We start from the raw sequence: 20,708 nt of genomic DNA on the forward strand, positions 1-20,708 counted from the left end.
AGTAATAAGCCTGTAAATGTACACCTGATGATGTGTGTTTAGCGTATTGAAGGCGATACTTCATTTTCATGTATTGATCCTCACTCAGTCTCAGGAATGTTCCTTTCTAAGCCACATTTGGCACCAGGATAGTCTGGAAGATTGGCATCAGATATGTTACTTACATTTGTATTGATTCATGTCCAATAGTAGTACATCTTTAGAGCCTTCAACTCAACAATGAGAAGTTAACCTGATTGCATTTGGGAAATTACACTGGAGATTTGGTCCAACATAACGGAGCAGATTCTCTTCAGGAATGTTAGCAGAAGCATGCTGCAATAGCCACCTCAATTGATTTTCACAGCCATTCTGTAGAAATAAGCAGATCACTAGCCATAGTCATGGTGAATGATGGTGATCATACAATGGAGCCAATCTGTGAATGATTATTTCATATTTACAACACTAAAAATGGAATAACTTGTAGAGAATTTCTATGTGTGATTCATTTTTGCTGCCACCTTGTGTCTACATTTCAGCATATGCTGCTTTTTGCATATGTCGCTGTTTCTGCTGCTCCTTTACTCCATACTGTGGGCTCAAAATTGGCCCACACCTTTTGCGCCGACTTTGTGGACTGAAAAGGGTGTCAAAAAAATGTCCCCCGATTCTGGCCGCTGTGTTGCCTCTCCTGGGGCTTGGCACAGTGTGGCCAGTCGATTGGGGGGCAGAGCTAGGGCCCTATGCGAGAAACAGTGCCGGCAGCTCTCCACATGAGTGTTGGACTGTGCGCGCATGCGCAGTAGCTCCTGCCCCCAGCACGTCCTGCAGCTTGTGTGGGAGGGACCAGATGCTCTCCACCCCTATCCCTGACCGAGTGGTCTTGTGCACCGGCCGGGCCCGCTGTGGAACGCACTGAGGCTGATCCCGATGTTTACAAATGTGAGGGTTGTGAAGCTGGGTGCTTTCTTCATAAAAGAAGGTCGGAGTCAGATATGAAAAACAATGCCACAAAAGTGTTTCAGTTGAAGACTTAGTCAACATTCCTCACTTCTTTAAACAAAGTGCCAGGCAAGACATCCTAAAGCTAGCTTTAGATAAGCTGAGTAGGAACAGGAGTGGGGTCAGACAGAGAGGATTCTTTGGGAAGGGATTGGAGCTGGGGCTGAGATGGGGCACCCCGAAACTGGAATCTGGACTTGCTGCGTCACTGTTCCCGGGCTGAAGATGGAAGTAGGGCAGGACTTACTTACTTCTGTTGCACCGGCCAGCCCACTGACTTCCCGGACTGAGTTTTGATATGAAGGTAGGACTTAGTTTTAGTTTTTATTTCTTCTTGAATGTTTTTATGTCTTCTTGAATGTTTACTACTTGTGTTTTGTTTAGAGCTTTGCAAAGTCCTCCCCGCTTCCCTTCCCGCCCCTATCTCTGGCCCAATAGAATCACACAGTAGAATCTCTATTGCTGAAATGGATGATCAAAGGACTTGTTAACTCTCTTGAAACGGGGAGAGGGGGGGGTGGGGGGAGTGGGGGGAGTGCCCCCATATTTCATTCCAAGCGCACAGTGTTGAATCACTACCACTCACCTTTCCTGCAAGTTCAGAATTTTTATTTCATAGGGCCATCTTTTCATGTTAAAAAATGTATGCTTAACATTCTGCTATTATTTGTATATTGTTTCTAATATACTGTTTACTTGTACATTTGTTTAGACATTATTACAGAATGTAACAGAGGTTGACAATCCAGTGACACAGCAGTGGTAAAAAACATATTTAATATGATCAGTGTGTTACACTCTTAAAATTGTTAGTGCATTTTACTTAATTTTTGTAAAACAAAATTTAGAATTCTGGTTTTGATTCATTGAGTGTTTTCTTTCTCTTTTATATTTTATTTTTATTTGCTTTTGTGGCTTGGAGCTCCCAGGAGTGCAACAGAAGTTTCTTTCAGCCCACATGCAAAATCTAGATCCAAACTGAGGCGGATTTGTGGTAAAAGGTGGAAGCCATTTCAGATGGGAAGGCTCTGGGTTATGCTGACCAATTTCTCAGCAGGTGTAGGTGGTGGAAGTCCCATGACAGCCTTGTGTCTTTGCTAAGATCTCTCATGTGAGAATCTGGTTTAAGCAGTTCATAATGAGTGCATCAGATAGTAGCAATGGATTTTGATTTTTATAACATCAAACTAGCTGGCACTTTCCATGCTGACCCATATAGGTCCTCCCACCATTGCTGAAGACATTGAGGCCTTGTGCCTGAGTTTGTTGTCGTGTATCTAGGGTTCGCTTTCTATATTGATTGGGTCGCAGAAGGGTAAAGAGGTCCTGTTGATCTCTGCTACTCCAATTGGTGGAATCATTGTTTGATTGGGACATTATGTATATCTATGCTGTGAACAGGAGGATGTTGCAATATCCTCATATCTTAGTGAGTATAGCAGCTCACCTCCCACTCAGGAGAACTTCTTGATATTGTGATACTCCTGGCAAGGGTTCAAACTTGTGAACGTCAGTTCTCTTATGACTGAGTAGTGATGATCATTCTTGGGAGAGGGAGGTAAATAGTGTTTCCTTGGCATTGAGTTGGTTCCAAGATAATATTCTTGGCATTGGGAATTTGGAACCAAGTTCATTCCCTTTGCAGACTCTGCAATACAATTTCTGAGCCCGAGCACTAATCACAGGCACTATTGATTATTTACTGAACACCTTGGCTCACTGATGGGACCTTGAAAGGTAGATCTGTCCCTGGGGCCGGGATTCTTCCCACTCAACTGTAAACAAATCCCAATGAGGTAGTAATACAAAAGCAAAATACTGCGGATGCTGGACTCTGAAATAAAAACAGAAAATGCTGGAAATCTCAGCGGGTCAGGCAGCATCTGTGGAGAGAGAAGCAAAATTAGTGTTTCAGGTCGAAGCTTTCCTGCAGGTCAAATTCCATCAGTACCTCCAGGTATACTTGGGAGGCTTAGGTATGTTGGGTATGTCACAACAAGAAGAGCTTGAGGATTCCATATCCCGCCAATGAAAACTCCACTTGCATCGATTGCTCAGTAGTTTTGGACTGGGGAGTCCTAAGCATGGTGATGGGCTCCATGTGTCAGGATGGAAACGAATGATACTGTCACTTGCTCCTCTCAGTGTAAGAGAGTTGGAATGAATAGCAGAATAAAATGAGTGTTGTCTCCACATCGAGTATCCAGAATATTTAATAGATTAACCATGTAAGCTTTATTCATTGTTCACACTACAATGGGAAATATTATGACAAAAACTTAATTTATGACATTTGAATAACATCACACTTCTAATGATTATCTCATAATAGCATCTGCTGAACCACATTGTATCTATTCAGGACATGTGTGTGTCGGTGTGTGTAATGTGTGTGGTAAACAAAGCTATGTTTTAATTGGATTTGCTTACCATTGTGAAAAATGCCTGATAAGCTATTGAGAATGGTTTGAAATTGGATAATACTTCACAACCAGTGTTATCTAACTACAAGGAAGTTGGGAATCTCATCACTATTTCTTTTCAGCATTGCACACGACAAAGGAAAAGGTAAGATAATCTGGTTATTGTATTGTCATTGTTTTATGTGCTGTTTCCTAGTCATTTAAAAATTTAGTGTGAATTATGTTGGAGAGATTCCCAGCATATGTTGAAGAAATAAGTGGAATGAAATTTGTAGCAAATTACAGTAGCTAATTTTGACATGAAGGTTGTTTCAACATGAGATATTGCTGTATGATTTATAAATGATACAAATGGCATTCATTTTCAGAAAACAGTGTGCAGTTAATTAACGCTCAACACAGAGTGTTACTTCAGAACATGTTGAACTGTGTATCCCCTTCTAATTTTAAAATCCCAACATATTCGAAAGAAACTATTGGTACCTGGGTTAATAGATGTATCTGTGACATTGAGTGTTTTTATTATTATGGGAACTATTTTGAATGTAGAATGCATACGCAAACTGCCTACAGAGAATGGTGAATATGGAAGATGCAAATTCAGATATGTGCCACACACATCTGTTGTACATAGGAGCTGTGGTTTAAAAAATATAGTTTTACTTAGAAACAATCTTGCTCCTGATCTCAGGCATGATGCCAGTAGGAGCCTCAGCACCCTTGGGCAAGGGAGGTGAAAAAAATCGGCCACTATCTAGTGATCCCTACTGTAAGTGCATGTGTGACATGGGGGTGAGGACAGGATCAGGTTTGGCTGTGGTGTCCCACCATCAAAAGTCTGCCAGCACTCCCTGTGGAGTCCTGCACAAGAGGGATAGGGTACAGATGGAACTGGTGTCCATCATAAGTCTGTGCTTTCAGAGGGTGAGGCAGATAACTGGAGGAGAGGGAAGGGGCATATCTTCCCATATCTTGCAGCACATAACCAACCCTTTAGGAGAACTGTTTCAAAAGGCTTATGAGAATAAATCTTTGGATTCTAGTGCCTGTATCAATAGACATTAAAATTCAAACACACGGAGTCTGAGTCTATCATTGTTTCTGTGATTTGCCATAAAGTTTAGAGATTAACATCTATGGAAATGGGTATAATACACATATTATATTGAATTCAAATATTAGCATTTGAGGACTACTTGGATGCATAATGGCAATTACTGACAAACAAAAAATGAAAATGAGACTCCCTTACATTACAGTACAGAGGGCTCAATTTTCCCCAAGCCTGTTTTCTGGCATATTGCCAGAGTTATGCTCATTTTTCCAGGTCAGAAATGCGGCAGAAATATTTTGCCAAAGTTTCCCCGATGTATAATTCGAATTTGGCACCGCGCAGCATGTCCAGTCACCTCGGGGGTGGAACCTGCTGTCTGTGCCGAAAAATGAAGCTGTATCTTCTGCGCGTGCACGGGGGAAAAAAGTTATGTTTTTGACATCGTTCCAATGGACGTGCATGCTCAGTACAGCTCGGATTTGGCAATCGGCCATTTTAAAAGAGCCAGTTGTGTGTGAGAGAAGGAGTGCTGGGAGAGCATTGGAAAAACCACAGCTGGAGCAATACAAGATACAACGCAGTGCAAGGACCAAGAATGTCTTACAGAAAAAAGTGGAGGCACTAGTTACTGTGATTGAGAACAGATGGCAGGAGCTGGACACCAGCAGAGGTCACATAAAAGTTTCACCTAAAAAATGAAGATTACTGTACAGTGGTGACCACCACAAGATCTGGAGGCCAGTGTAAAAAGAAGTGGCAGGACCTTGGTCAAGTAATTAGTGTAAGTAATATTTTCATTAAATCAATGCAATTGCAATTGTAAATGTGACCAGCTGTATATGTCCCACACAGCTGAAAGGCACCCTCTCTAAAAAGTTGCAGTTTCATCTTTGCAGAGGAAGGTGGCACATAATAAAAGGGAAAGAACTCGAACAGGAAGAGGCCAGGCAAATCTGCACCCACTGACACCCTTGGAAGAGAGGGTCGTTGCTTTGATGGGTCCTGCCTGGAAAAAAGCAATCAGTACTGCACAAGCTGGGCCCACACTCAAGGGAGAGGATAACATAGAAACATAGAAAATAGGTGCAGGAGTAGGTCATTCGGCCCTTCGAGGCTGCACTACCATTCAATATGATCATGGCTGATCATGCAACTTCAGTATCCCATTCCTGCTTTCTCTCCATACCTCTTGATCCCTTTAGCGGTAAGGGTCACATCTAACTCCCTTTTGAATATATCTAACGAACTGGCCTCAACAACTTTTAGTGGTAGAGAATTCCACAGGTTCACAATTCTCTGGGTGAAGAAGATTCTCCTCATCTCGATCCTAAGTGGCTTACCCCTTATCCTTAGACTGTGACCCCTGGTTCTGGACTTCCCCAACATCGGGAACATTCTTCCTGCATCTAACCTGTCCAATCCCGTCAGAATTTTATATGTTTCTATGAGATCCCCTCTCATTCTTCTAAATTCCAGTGAATATAAGCCTAGTCGATCCAGCCTTTCTTCATATATCAGTCCTGCCATCCTGGGAATCAGTCTGATGAACCTTCGCTGCATTCCCTCAATAGCAAGAATGTCCTTCCTCAGATTAGGAGACCAAAACTGTACACAATATTCCAGATGTGGCCTCACCAAGGCCCTGTACAACTGCAGTAAAACCTCCCTGCTCCTGTACTCAAATCCTCTCACTGTGAAGGCTGACATGCCATTTGCCTTCTTCACCGCCTGCTGCACCTGCATGCCAACTTTCAATGACTGATGTACCATGACACCCAGGTCTCGTTGCACCTCCCCTTTTCCTAATCTGTCATCATTCACACAATATTGTGCCTTCCTGTTTTTGCCACCAAAGTGGATAACCTCACATTTATCTACATTATACTGCATCTGCCATGCATTTGCCCACTCACCTAACCTGTCTAAGTCCCCCTGCAGCCTTTTAGCGTCCTCCTCACAGCTCACACCGCCACCCAGTTTAGTGTCATCTGCAAACTTGGAGATATTACATTCAATTCCTTCATCTAAATCATTAATGTATATTGTAAAAAGCTGGGGTCCCAGCATTGATCCTTGCGGTACCCCACTAGTCACTGCCTGCCAGTCTGAAAAAGGACCCGTTTATTCCTACTCTTGGCTTCCTGTCTGCCAACCAGTTCTCTATCCACGTCAATACATTACCCCCAATACCATGTGCTTTAATTTTGAATACTAATCTCTTGTGTGGGACCTTGTCAAAAGCCTTTTGAAAGTCCAAATACACCACATCCACTGGTTCTCCCTTGTCCACTCTACTAGTTACATCTTCAAAAAACTCTAGAAGATTTGTCAAGTATGATTTCCCTTTCATAAATCCATGCTGACTTGGACCGATCCGGTCACCGCTTTCCAAATGCGCCGCTATTACATCTTTAATCATTGATTCTAACATTTTCTCCACTACCGATATCAGGCTATCCAGTCTATAATTCCCTGTTTTCTCTCTCCCTCTTTTTAAAAAGTGGGGTTACATTAGCTACCCTCCAATGCGTAGGAACTGATCCAGAGTCTATAGAATGTTGGAAAATGCCCACCAATGCATGTACTATTTCTAGGGCCACTTCCTTAAGTACTCTGGGACGCAGACTATCAGGCCCTGGGGATTTATTGGCCTTCAATCCCATCAATTTCCCTAACACAACTTCCTGACTAATAAGGATTTCCTTCAGTTCCTCCTTCTCACTAGACCCTCGGTTCCCTATTATATTCGGGAGGTTATTTGTGTCTTCCTTAGTGAAGACAGAACCAAAGTATTTGATCAATTGGTCTGCCATTTCATCATGGTCCTTCAAATCAGCCTGCTGCCTGGCCTGCAATGTGTGAGTCTACTCATACCACCCACCCTGCCCCTCCTCTACAGCTAACCATTTGATTGCTCTGTTATCTTTTGCAGAACTTGAGGCCAATCCTGACAATGCAGAAGAAGATTCATAAGAGGATAAGCCTGAAGAGGAGAACATCTTCTAATCCAACCCTCCAGACCAAGAACATGGGGGCGAAGGGGGGGGGGATCGAGTTGGATGAAGCTCCCACTGTTGTACTGACTTTGGAGGAGGTGCCGCTCATGGAAATGACAGCCCCTTCCATGACTAGTGGTTTGTGTATTGGTGGGACATTCCATGGTTTCACACCTTCGAGGTTGCGGGTCCAAGTGGTGTGCTGCAGCGAGACACACCCGGGGCCCCACCGTCCCAGGATGCGGGTCCCTGTTTTGGGGTGCGAGCCACACCCATGGGGAGGAGGGGAAGTAGAGCTCGACCGCACGCTCCTGAGATGCAGGATCTAACAGATGTGGTTCAGATTATGTCATTGAATGCAGAGAGCATTGACCTTACCCGATCACTTCTGACCGCCATCAGTGGGGTGAGTGATGAGGTAGCGGGACTGTCGGGAGAAGTAACAGCAATGACATGAGAAATGAGAACGATGTCTTCAGTGAAGGAATAGTGGCCATAAGGGAGGGCATGTCAGAGGTAGTGCAAATCACCTCACTGGCCATGAGGGAGGGAATGTTGCAGGTAGCTCAGACAGTTTTACTCAACATGAGGGAGGGAATGTCACAGGTAGCTGAGACACCGTCGGCAAACATGAGGGAGGGAATGTTGCAGGTCGTTGAGACACTGTCAGGGCGCCTGAGGGATGGCATGTGTGAGTTAGCTGCTGCAATAAGGGAACACGCCCAGACCCCATGTCCATTGACAGAATCAACTGTCACTCCCACTCCAATCCCCACACCAGCCTCTGACGAGCCCAAAGCCGGACCCTCCAACTTGCCGCCTGACGCTGATGCCTCCCACCCTCAAGAGGTCCACAGTACCCGAGATGTTAGAAAGAATAAGCTTGGTACCAAGCCCAGAAACACTGCGCCACCGCCTGCGGGCAGGGTTGGTGGAGTGTCCAAGACTAAGCGCAGCAGGCAGTCTTAGAATAAAGGGGATGAGAGATGGGTGCAGCCTTTCTTTGCTGCTGTTAGTTGTTATTATTATTGTTACTGTTGTAACTTTTCTCAAGTTAAAAGTTTTTTGTAAGTTATATAAATTTACAAATTTCTAAGTGTTCTTAAAGTTTTTAAGTGATCTTAAAGAGTAGTATTAAAGTAAAGTTTTATACAAGAATAATTTTATTGAAGTTAAGTACATTGTAAATTTTTGAATAAAATATATTTTATATTAAAACTTAATCATGTTCCATTAACATAACACAACATTACGGAACAGCTCCAAATAATAAACATGTCCATGTGCAATACTTGTCGCTGAGCCCTCAGGCATCAGCAAAATGTTCACAGATGAACTGCTGGTGCAAGGCTCAAGCAATCGCTAAAGGAGCACGATGGCCCTCCCTCCTCCACCATCGTACTCCAACCTGAGGCACTTGCATGGTTTCCTCATCATTGTCATCATCCTCCTCCTGCTCATCACTTGCATCTTCCACATCATTATCATCAGCCACTCTCACCGCAGGTGGGTCTTCTTCCACTCCAGGTGCTGCCTCCTCATGATGGCTAAGTTATGCAGCATACAGCACACAACAGTGAACTGACTGACAGTCCCAGGGGAGTACAGCAAGTAGCCTCCGGAATGGTCCAGGCATCAGAAACGCTGTTTCAATATGCCAATGGTCCTCTCGATGCTGCACGTCACAATGTGCGACATGTTGTATTGACGGTCAGCTTCCGTCCGGGCCAGGTGGTGAGGCCATACCCTTTGTCTCCCATTAGCCAGCTGTGCCCTTCTGGCTGCTGCTGCTGAAACATGGCAGATATAATGCTGTCCCGTAGGATGAACACATCATGGGTGCTAACATGGGTATCTTGCATCGACTGACATGATATGATGCACACACGAGCTGCACATTAATGGAGTGGTAGCCTTTTCTGTTCCTGTACATCTCGGAATCCTTCAAAGATGCTCGCAAGGTGATGTGGTTACAATCAATGCAGCTCTACCTTTGGGAAGCCAGCAATCCTGGAGAAGCCCACAGCCCTGTCATGGATTGCTTGAGCAATCATGGGGAACTATTTGAAGTCATTTCTACGCGCGTACAGTGCAGCCGTGACCTGCTGAATGGAGATATGTGTTGCATGTTGAGAGATGGCGCACACATCTCCAGTTGGAGCTTGAAACGATCCGGAGGCAGAGAATGAAAGTGCAGCTGTAACCTTCACTTCAACTGACAAAGCAGTCCTCCTGATGCTTCTAGGTTGCAGGTCTGCTTTGATCAACTCACAGATCTTATTTGCAACTTCTTTGCGGAAACGCAGTCTTAATCAGTCTGCATCACTCGGGTGGTGTTACGAATACCTGTCTCGATATACCCGAGGTGGGTAAGGGCCTCCTGCCCAGCACCATATGGGCTCTGATGTTCCTGATGTGATGAAGTCGAATCAATTGTCTCCTATGTAGCACCATGATGCAGAAGGCTCGCACAAGGTATGTCACTCAGTATTGCCTCCATACAAATGTAACCTTTGAAAGAAGCCCAAAACGGCAGGAAAGCAGGGAGGCAGGACAGTTTCGCAGTTGTATCTCTCCAAGTCTGTATGGATGGACCAGACCCAAATGTCTTGAGACTTCTCCTCTCTTTCTCCCCGCCCCCCCCCCCACCCCCCCCAATTGGAGTCTTGTGACTTCTCTCTCTCCCTCCCCCTCCTCGGGCTTCAAGCCTTCCGATCGGCACCTCTCTCCCCTCTCTCTCTCTCTCTCTCTCCTCTCCCCTCGCCCCCCGCCCCCGGCTTTACTAATTGGAGTCTTGTGACTTCTCTCTCTCCCGCCCCTTCCCCGGGCTCCAAGCCTTCCGATCGGCACCTCGCTCTCTCTCTCTCCTTCCCCCCAACCCCCACCCCCATGACTTGTTTTGTAGCCAAGCCCCAGGCATCTGTGTCCGGGCGCGGGGCTGATTCTGCTGGCCAAACCAACGACACTCCAGCCCTGCTTCAAGATGTTCGCTGGTGGGGTGTGAGTGACTTAAAAAATGAAAGAACTTCTGAAATCCAACAAGTTTACACTTCTATGTGGACAGGTAAAAAAAAAAGTTGAACTTTATTTTTGATTTTGACAGTGTTCTTGACTCCCTCGAAAATTTTTGACTTAAAAACAATGGCATCTTTCAGCACAGATTTGTGAATGTGTGCTGGTTTCTTTACTCACCAGAAGGTTTTTCAGGATTGGCCAAATACGCCGACTTAAGAGAAAAAAATCTTGGCCAAACTGCGAACAATTGAAAAAACCTACGCAGACATGAGGGAACACCCCTTATGATCTAAAAAAAAAACTGGCCTAGAAAAATTGTAACTAAGTCAGTTACGTCGGCGCAGATCGCAGGGGGAAACTTTGAAAAAAATAAATATGCCAAAAAAAAACGGCACATGCCAAAAAAACAGCGCAAATGAACGGGGAAAATTGAGCCCATAATGAGGGCAAGTTTCATCTGCCCAATGTCCTTTTTGTGCTGAAAAAAGGTTCAGTAGAAAGACAATTTTATTACTTTTTAATAACTACCATTCATTGACCACTCGTGGCCTGCTTGACTCAATTTTTGAGTAGACCTCGAATTTGGTGGCCAGCGTCCTGCCTGGAACAGGCAGGTGCCTTACTAAAATATTTAAATTGGGGTCCTACGCCATCTGTAGGACCCCGACGCAGTTTTCAGTCTGACTAACTCCTCCTGGCAACACAAAAATCTTTCCATTTACTGTTAGCTGCTCTGTGCTTCAGCAACTCCTTCTGCAGCCCACCCCTTTAAGTTGTGACTTCTGGCTTGGATCTGTACAAGAGCTGCTGCAATATCCCACCCACCCCCTTCGTCGACAAGCTGAGTGCTGGCAGATTGCCAAAATGATGTAGGTGAGGCCGAATGTTTTGGCCCTCTTGTTGATGCCTGGGCAGGCTGTGTGATCACTCTGCTCACTGCCCACTCATTGTGCACCTAACTCATAAATCAGTCCCATAATATGTTTCCACTCACGTTGCCAACAGCTTTGTGAAATAGGTTCCTGTTGATTGGATAATTGTGTTCCACAAGTCCATTACCTAACAAAAAAATGTATTTCCTACATTTATCAGCTTAAAGAGGGAATCTTGCCATCAAAGATTAAAACAAACTTCCAAAGAATTCAGATTAATCTTAATTTGTACTTTAGAAACATAGAAATAGAAAATAGGTGCAGGAGTAGGCCATTCAGCCCTTCGAGCCTGCACCACCATTCAATATGATCATGGCTGATCATTTTTGCAACTTTAGTACCCCATTCCTGCTTTCTCTCCATACCCCTTGATCCCTTTAGCCATCTAACTCCCTTTTGAATATATTTTACTTTTTCTGTCCATTTTCATTTTTTCTTTAAATTCTTGTTTGCCAACAGTTGGAGCGGGTTACCTCAGTGACGAAACGAGCTGAAAAGTCACTAACCAGGAAATTACTGTTCAGGAAATGATCTGACTGAAGCTTATCGCATCCTTCGTCCACTTTCTTTTGTCCATTATTTTAATGAAGGGATTAACCCATTTAAAATGAGCTGACTAAAGGCTGCCTTACAGTACCTGTAGCAGCAGATTGTGTGGGTTCCGTTATGCACATCCTGACGCTTGACTTTCCTCTATGCACGGTACTTAGGTGATTCTTTATGCCCAAACGCAATCAGAGGAAAATCTGCTGCTAAGCCTTCATCCAATAATAGTAACAGTAACTCCTTAAGTTACTGTGAGGAAGCCGGATTAAGGTTCTTCTGCAGTCGTTATCTCAGAGTGCTTCCTCAGTCTTATCATTTCATCAGAGCATGCCTGTTTGATTCCTTTGCACTGCTGGAACCAATAAGTCATCCAAGTTGGTTCCCCAAAGAAAGACCAATTGCCGTTGCCCTGGCTCGTGGATTTAAATATCATTTTGATTCAGGCTGAGCAGCATACATTATTTGTTGTTTTAAGTTTAACCCCTAATCCCCTGAACGTGCTGCTTCATGCAGATCTCCTGGTGGCAGCACCCTCCTCCACCTCATCCCAGATCTCGGACGTTCCTTACCTGACAGCCACATGTCCAATTTCCAGCAGATAGCAGTCAAGAACAGAATAACTGGCTGATTTACTTTTCCCAATCCTCACCTGAGGGCACTGTGAGCCCGAGTGTATGGTCCCTCCACCAATATTCTGGTTAAGATTACTTACTTAAACACAGACCAGGGATTGTATCTGGAACCTTTCTTGATATGTATGGTTCACGACCATACATCGCCCCCTGAGCCATTGGGAAGCCCTCAATAAGCATATACGCCCAGTATATTGGGCCCAAGTTTCCACATGATTTGCGCCTGATTTTTAGGAGCAACTGGTGGAGAACAGACTATCTTAGAAATCGCAATTCTCCACATTTTTTTTTCTGCAGTTCTAGTCAGTTAGAACAGTTTCACTTTGGAACAGAATTTTTTCTTCAAAAGGGGACGTGTCCGGCCACTGACGCCTGATTTCAAAGTTTCCACAGTGTAAACGTACTCCAAACTAACTTAGAATGGAGCAAGTGAAGATTTTTGTAGAACTGAAAAAACCTTGTCCACACATTAAAAAATCAGGCGCAGGTTACAAATTAGGCGTCCAGAACGAGGTGGGGGGGGGGGGGGGGGGAGTGGGGGGGAGAAGGGAAGTCATTAAAGTCTATAATAAATCCTTATTTATACTTATACAAATATTATACAAATAAATCCAACCTGAATAAACATTTATAAGCAAAGAAAAGATTAAATAAACCATCTTCCTACCTGTGTGAAAGTGCTTCAGCCACGGAGAATGCTGCAGGAAGCCTCACAAGTTGAGGCAGCCGTTTGTTCCCGACGGCAGCGGGGGGGGGGGGGGGGGAGGGAGGGAGTGCGGGCCCGACCGACCGACCGACCGAACGCAGCGGGGGGGGAGGAAGCCGTTCCAGACGGCGGGGGGGGGGGGGTGGAGGGAGGGAGTGCGGGCCCGACCGACCGACCGACCGAACGCAGCGGGGGGGGAGGAAGCCGTTCCAGACGGCGGGGGGGGGGGGGTGGAGGGAGGGAGTGCGGGCCCGACCGACCGACCGACCGAACGCAGCGGGGGGGGAGGAAGCCGTTCCAGACGGCGGGGGGGGGGGGGTGGAGGGAGGGAGTGCGGGCCCGACCGACCGACCGACCGAACGCAGCGGGGGGGGAGGAAGCCGTTCCCGACGGCGGGCGGGGGGGGGAAGGAGACAGTGAGAAGGCTGCAGGAAGCCTCAGAAGTTGAGCAGCCATTTCCCGACGGCAGGGGGGGGAGGCCATCGGGAAACGGCTGCCTCAACTTCTGAGGCTTCCTGCAGCCTTCTCACTGCTGCAAGAAGCCTCAGTGCTGATGTGCTGATGGCAATGTGCTTTTATTAAAAAATGTTCAAAAATTAAACAGCTACAAAGAACTACAAAAATGGCCGAGTGCCAATGTTTCCTTCACACTGCGTGTGCGCGAACGCTCCAACGCGCACGCGAAGCGTTGCCGGCAGGAAAAAAACTAATTTAAATGGTACCCGCCCCCTCCCACTTACAAAATTGGCGCGAATGGTAGGCTCTGCCCCCCTGGGCGCCGCGCCAAACAGACATGGAGCTGCAGGGCGCTCCAGAATCGTGCGGTTTTTTTCCGCCGCTGTTTTTTATCGTGTGGAAACTTGGGCCCATAAAATGTAATCATTGCATTTTGACGGGCATCGCACATCATGATACATCAATTTAAACAATTACATCACAAATGTGGAAAATTGTACCTTGCTAAGAATTCCATTTGTTCTGAAGTGAACTTGTTTTCATCTTTAAATGTTATTTTGTAGTCTAATGCTTTTTTTTTTGTTCTGTATTACAGATTTTGGTACATTTCTTAATTTTAATGACACCTTTGATGACCCGGAGGTAATGAAAATATTTAAATTATGCTTTGGCTATCTATTCCCATCTTTAAAGAATTACTTTGTATATAGATTCAGGTAGGAGGGAGTTCTAATTCAGTGCGACATTCAAAGGCTTCAAAAGATGACTTAAACCACAAGAACAAATCGTGAACAATTGAAGCATAATCAACTGTATCAAGAAGTATTGTTACTACTTTTAACTCCCTCCTATCTGTATCCCATTTTTAAAATGAAATGTACAGTCTTTTTTTAAACCTTTCCATTTGAAGGTTGCTGTTGATTTCATGTTGAGTGTTGGCAGATCTGTATCGGTTGGAAAAGCAAGTTGCAAGGACTGTCAAGATGAGTGTAAAATTAAAGGTAGCATGACGACCTTAAAAGTGTTTTGAGGTTTTCATTATTTTCCAACTATTATTTAATAGATTATGATATAAATTACTTGTACACTACCTAAATCCAATTAATTAATATATTTTACTGTTTTTGAGATTTTAAGCATTTGGAACAGTATAGTCCAAAATAGACACTCATCAGCATGAACTTCTGCATGGATAGTTCTTTCCAAATGTCTTGAAATTACATTGCACAGTAATTGTATTGAGTGTGTCTGTCTATTATCATACTGTCCAGTGTAACTTCATTGTTAATGCTATCATGAAATTCCTTTGTCCACTGTATTTTGTTACTAGTATCAACTTCAAGGCAGCAGAAAACTAAATCCCGGGAGTAAGTTGCTATCCTTCCATCAAATGATTCCCTTTCCTCCACTTCATTTCTGTTCGTGGTTCTCCGCTCTTCACCATTTCTCTGGTCCAAGTTGTATTCTCAGGTCACAGTGAGACATATTATCCTGCCAAGAATTGTGGTCAAGTTTTATGCAGTTGAGAAATGATATTAAGCTGCCCTTCTCTCGTGAGGTGGTACTGTTACTTAAACAGGGATGAAAATAGAACTGAAAGCAGGTCCATTTTTCTGTGCTTTGCACCAGGCGAACACTTGAATTCCCGAGCTCAGAGCAGACGAAAAAGGGAGGTGGAGATTTGCACTACCATAAGTGCAAGTACTCAAACTCAATTTAAATGAAGTGGGAGTGACCTCATAGTGCCTCCTCCCTTATACTCCTCCCCAAGTACCATTAGGGTTAGCCGAGGAGGAGCTCTTTTTTCAGGTTTTCCCCCAATCATTAATCTTTGGAGTGGGAAGCCTGGTGGCTGCTAGTGTGAGTCGGTCCTCGGAAAATGACGTGAATGGGCAAATGGGCAGTTTTAGATCCAGTCGGGTGGAGTACTCCAGCTGACGTACCCAGGTGTGGTGGGGGGGTGGGGGGGTGGCGGCGGCGAGGTTGGGGGGAGGGGACGATTTGATAATCAGCCCTGCTGTGAGTTTGGAATATATTTAACATAAGAACATAAGAAATAGGAGCAGGAGTAGGCCATACGGCCTCTCAAGCCTGCTCCATCATTTAATACAGTCATGGCTGATCCAACCATGGACTCAGGTCCACTTCCCTGCCCGCTCCCCATAACCCCTTATTCCCTTATTGGTTAAGAAACTGTCTATCTCTATCTAAAATTTATTCAATGACCCAGCTTCCACAGCTCTCTGAGGCAGTGAATTCCACAGATTTACAACCCTCTGAAAGAAGAAATTCCTCCTCATCTCAATTTTAAATGGGCGGCCCCTTATTTTAAGATTATGCACCCTAGTTCTAGTCTCCCCTATCAGTGGAAACATCCTCTATGCATCCACCTTGCCAAGCTCCCTCATAATCTTGAACGTTTTGATAAGATCACCTCTCATTCTTTTGAATTCCAATGAGTAGAGGCCCAACCTACTCAACCTTTCCTAAGTCAACCCCCTCATCTCCGGAATCAACCTAGTGAACCTTCTCTGAGCAGCCTGCAAAGCAAGTGTATCCTTTCTTAAATATGGAAACCAAAACTGTACGCAGTATTCTAGGTGTGGCCTCAGTAATACCCTGTATAACTGTAGCAAGACTTCCCTGATTTTATACTCCATCGCCTTTGCAATAAAGGCCAAGATTCCATTGGCCTTCCTGATCACTTGCTGTACTTGCATACTAACCTTTTGTGTATCATGCACCAGAACCCCCAGGTCCTTCTGTACTGCAGTACTTTGCAATTTTTCTCCACTTAAATAATAACTTGCTCTTCGATTTTTTTCTGCCAAAGTGCATAACCTCATACTTTCGAACATTATACTCCATCTGCCAAATTTTTGCCCACTCACTTAGCCTACCTATGTCCTTTTGCAGGTTTTTTGTGACCTCCTCACACCTTGTTTTTCCTCCCATCTTTGTATCGTCAGTAAACTTGGCAACGTTACACTCGGTCGCTTCATTCAAGTCATTAATATAGATTGTAAATAGTTGGTGTCCCAGCACTGATCCCTGAGGCACCCCACTAGTTACTGATTGCCAACCTGAGAATGAACCATTTATCCTGACTCTCTGTTTTCTGTTCGTTAGCCAATCCTCTATCTATGCTAATATATTACCCCCAACCCTGTAAAGTTTTATCTTGTGCAGTAACCTTTTATGTGGCACCTTGTCAAATGCCTTCTGGAAGTTCAAATACATCCATTGGTTCCTCTTTATACACCCTGTTCATTACATCCTCAAAGAATTCCAGCAAATTTGTCAAACTTGACTTCCCCTTCATAAATCCATGCTGACTCTGCCTGACTGAATTATGCTTTTCCAAACGTCCTGTTACTACTTCTTTAATAATGGACGGCAACATTTTCCCAACCACAGATGGTAGGCTAACTGGTCTATAGTTTCCTGCTTTTTGTCTGCCTCCTTTTTTAAATAGGGGCGTTACATTTGCAGTTTTCCAATCTGCTGGGACCTCTTAGAATCCAGAGAATTTTGGTAAATTATAATTAATACATGCACTATCCCTGCCCCTACTTCTCTTAACACCCTAGGATGCAAGCCATTAGGTCCAGGGGATTTATCTGCCTTTAGTCCCATTATCTTACTAAGTACCACCTCATTAGTGATTGTGATTGTGTTAAGTTCCTCCCCTCATAGCCCCTTGACTAACCACTGTTGGGATATTTTTAGTGTCCTCTACCGTAAAGACTGATACAAAATATTTGTTCAGAGTTTCTGCCATCTCCATGTTCCCCATCACTAATTCCCCGGTCTCACCCTCTAAGGGACCAACATTTACTTTAGCCACTCTTTTCCTTTTTATAAAGCTGTAGAAACTCTTGCTATCAGTTTTTATATTTTGTGCTAATTTACTTTCTTTTTTAACGTGTAAACTTTAGCGGGGAAAAAAATATCATAGATGCCAGATGAGCAGAATCAGTGCTGCAAACAGAAAAAATAACACTGGAGAATTCCCACAGGGGTGTCTCAATTTCCCAGTGTAACTTCTGCAGAAGCCCTGGAGAAGAGGCGTAAGTGGCCATTGTTAGACATGGGCCAGTTCCCCAGCGGTCCTCCCAATCTCCCGCTGGTGTATGTGCCTTTGGTGAGATGCAATGTATGAAATGAACGGGTCTGTATCTTTGTTTCTTTTTCTCCTCCAGCTAAAAGAAAATAATCCAGAAAACGCAGAAACAATTTTACCCGAACCCTACACGGCTCCAGTACTTAATCGCAATTGGAATGTGGAAAGTGGAAGTATGAAGTCCATAACAGTCAATGACAAGGAGCAGAACTTAAATGCCGTTCCTAATGAAAAATATTTTGCCAAGGGGAGTGAGGAAATAACCACGCAGGTTTCCATTCTAGATGTTATTTATCCGTCCTCTTTCACTGTGTCCAAAGAGATGCAAGCTGCCCTGCACCCTGAAACCAAAACCATCCTCTCTTCAGTTCTGGAGGACTCGGACTATTCTTCAGCCATGGGATCCCCGGAATTGAATGAAATTGTCACCGATTCCCAGAAAACCAGAATTACAGTTACATCCAAGGAAGTCCCTGAGTTCGGTACCACCACCAAATCTGACAGTATATTCAGAACATCCGCCATCGACCCCAGAAACGTTCCTCCACCTATAACATCTGAAGATGGTCTCATAAATAATTCAACTCCTAATTTGTTGTCTGAAACAACTACAGCTGCGCCTCTGATGGATTCTCTCACAGAGCAAATGGTATCGACCAATGAAACTATTAATTTACAAGAACCCAACGTGGTCCCTGCTTCTGTTGGTTCCACAGCAACGGTTCATCCAGATATGCTGACTTCTTTCTATGATATCGTCCTCGCATCGAGTGAGAAGATATTTTCTGAAACTGCTCCTTCTTCTGCCCAAGAGATGTATCTACACAGTACTGCAGATTCCATTGACAGGTTAAATCCCTTGCCCAAAGAGAAGGATATCCAAGCTACCTCTCCTTACTCTACTGGTGAGATGGTGTTTCAAACTACCACTGTGCCCTCAAACAGAGAAGTGTCCTTTCATGCTACCTCTGCTTATTCCCATGATGAAGTACTGCTACAGCCTACTCCCTCCTTATTCAGTGCATCCTCTGCTTCTGCTAATAGTGAAGTGTTTCTTCAAATGACCCATCCTTTATCGAGTGACCCAATGCTGCTACATGTGACCTTTGATTCCCCAGCTAGTGAGATATTTCCTCCTTCTACCCATATTTTTCCCAGCAGTCAAATGGTGCTTCAAGCTACCTCTGTTGCTTCCTATGATGAAGTGGGACTGCCTAGTTCATCTCTGCCAGCCAGTGTTGATATATTATTTCAAGCTACCCTTCCTTTAGCTAGCAATGTGGTGTCTCTCCATACTACCCCTACTTCCCTTTCTAGTGAGATACTTCCTTATGACCTTCAAACCTCTTCTGAAATTCCAGCATCACTGGATGTGACTTCTGCTGCATCTAGCAGTGAGCTAGTGCTGCATACCACTACTGCAGCCTCTGTTGGTGACCTGTTGTTTGAATCTGCCCTTCCTTTACCCAGTGGTGTGATGTCTCTTCAAACTTATCCTAGTTCTAAAGAGAATGAGATATTTCTTCATATTACTCCTGCTCTTTCCAACACTTTGATGTTGCCTCTGGCTCCTTCCGTTGTTCCCAGTGATGAGACAGTCCGTGTTACTTCTGCACCCTCTGTTGCTGATATGTTGCTTCAACTGATCCCTACCTCCTATGAAAGCAAAATATCTTCGTATGCTACTCCTGTCTTTCCCCACAGTCAAATGTCAACTCCAGCTGCTCCTGCTTTATCCAGTAATGAATTGTCGCTGCAACCTACTGTTAGTGTTTTTAGTAGTGCAAGATCGTTGAATGATACAGAAACATTATTGAAAAATGAGACAATGCTTTATGTTTCCCTCATTTCTTCCAGTGATAATGCACTCCCTTATGTTTCCTCCACTGTTTCCAATAACGAGTCTTCTGTTCCTAGTAGCTTGTCTTTATCAGATGATGATGCAACATACATTTCTGTTCCAGCTACAACTCCCAGCAGTGAGATAACTATGCCAGTTTCTGCTGCCCCTTTACCAGCTCCTTCCGTGCCTTCCTCTGTCACATTGCTGAGTGAAAGTCATGATGCTGAATTGTGGTCTTCTGGTTCTGAAGTTGATTTCTCTGAGACAGAAGGTAGTGTTCCAGCAACCCTTTACCCCAAATCTGAGGAAGTGGCAATAACGCACATAAGTGGGCAGATATTCAGCACTACAGAGGAGCAGAATAGTCAGTATCCCCAAATCATATCAGGATCACCTGCGTCTTCTGAGGAAAAGTCATTCATCACCACTCTTAACATCAATTTAACAGATTCAGATGTGGACAGAAATCACTACACGGCAACAACACTGACACCAAATGTATCCACCGGAAAGCACAAAAGACCAACAATAATAGCGAGACATAATTGGACCGCAAAAGTAACTACGAAACCATCCCCATCACATTCTAGGACTAGCACTTTCCTGAGCGCTGAAGAGGAGAGTGGTTCTGGCCAGAGTGCATCTGATAGTCTAACTGTTAATGAAACTTCAGTGGTGTTAAGTTCCCTCGAGTATAATTATAGAGCATTAGACAGTACACCAGGCACAGGTAAAGCAACAGAACCAAGGACACCACTGTCTTCAGCTCCATCTGTAACTAGTGGGCTTGAAACAACTTTATTCGACGTTTATGAGGCAGGTTAGTTATGATTGAAAACAATTTGCAAAGCCAAAGGTGAAATTAATGTAGTTCCTGAGGTGATGGACAGAGACCTTGGTAGTGGGATTCTTACTGAGGTCTCAAAGCACTCAGTACTAAGTTGTCCAGTTCATTTCTGTATCTCTGTGACTGTAATAATGGTTGATAGCAGCTATAA

At 44.3% G+C, this 20,708-nt stretch overlaps 1 protein-coding gene across 1 annotated transcript in view; it reads left to right on the top strand.

Moving 5' to 3' along the window:
- The window catches only part of ptprz1a (protein tyrosine phosphatase receptor type Z1a), a 298,658-nt gene that overhangs the window by 193,413 nt on the left and 84,537 nt on the right, over positions 1-20,708 (top strand). The window contains exons 11-12 of the mRNA XM_070901676.1: positions 14,340-14,386; positions 17,947-20,530. Of these exons, the coding sequence (XP_070757777.1) occupies positions 14,340-14,386; positions 17,947-20,530 (2,631 nt within the window). The remainder of the gene's footprint in view (positions 1-14,339; positions 14,387-17,946; positions 20,531-20,708) is intronic.

The sequence above is a fragment of the Pristiophorus japonicus genome, chromosome 15 (assembly GCF_044704955.1).
Source record: "Pristiophorus japonicus isolate sPriJap1 chromosome 15, sPriJap1.hap1, whole genome shotgun sequence".
NCBI classification, from domain to species: Eukaryota; Metazoa; Chordata; class Chondrichthyes; family Pristiophoridae; genus Pristiophorus; species Pristiophorus japonicus.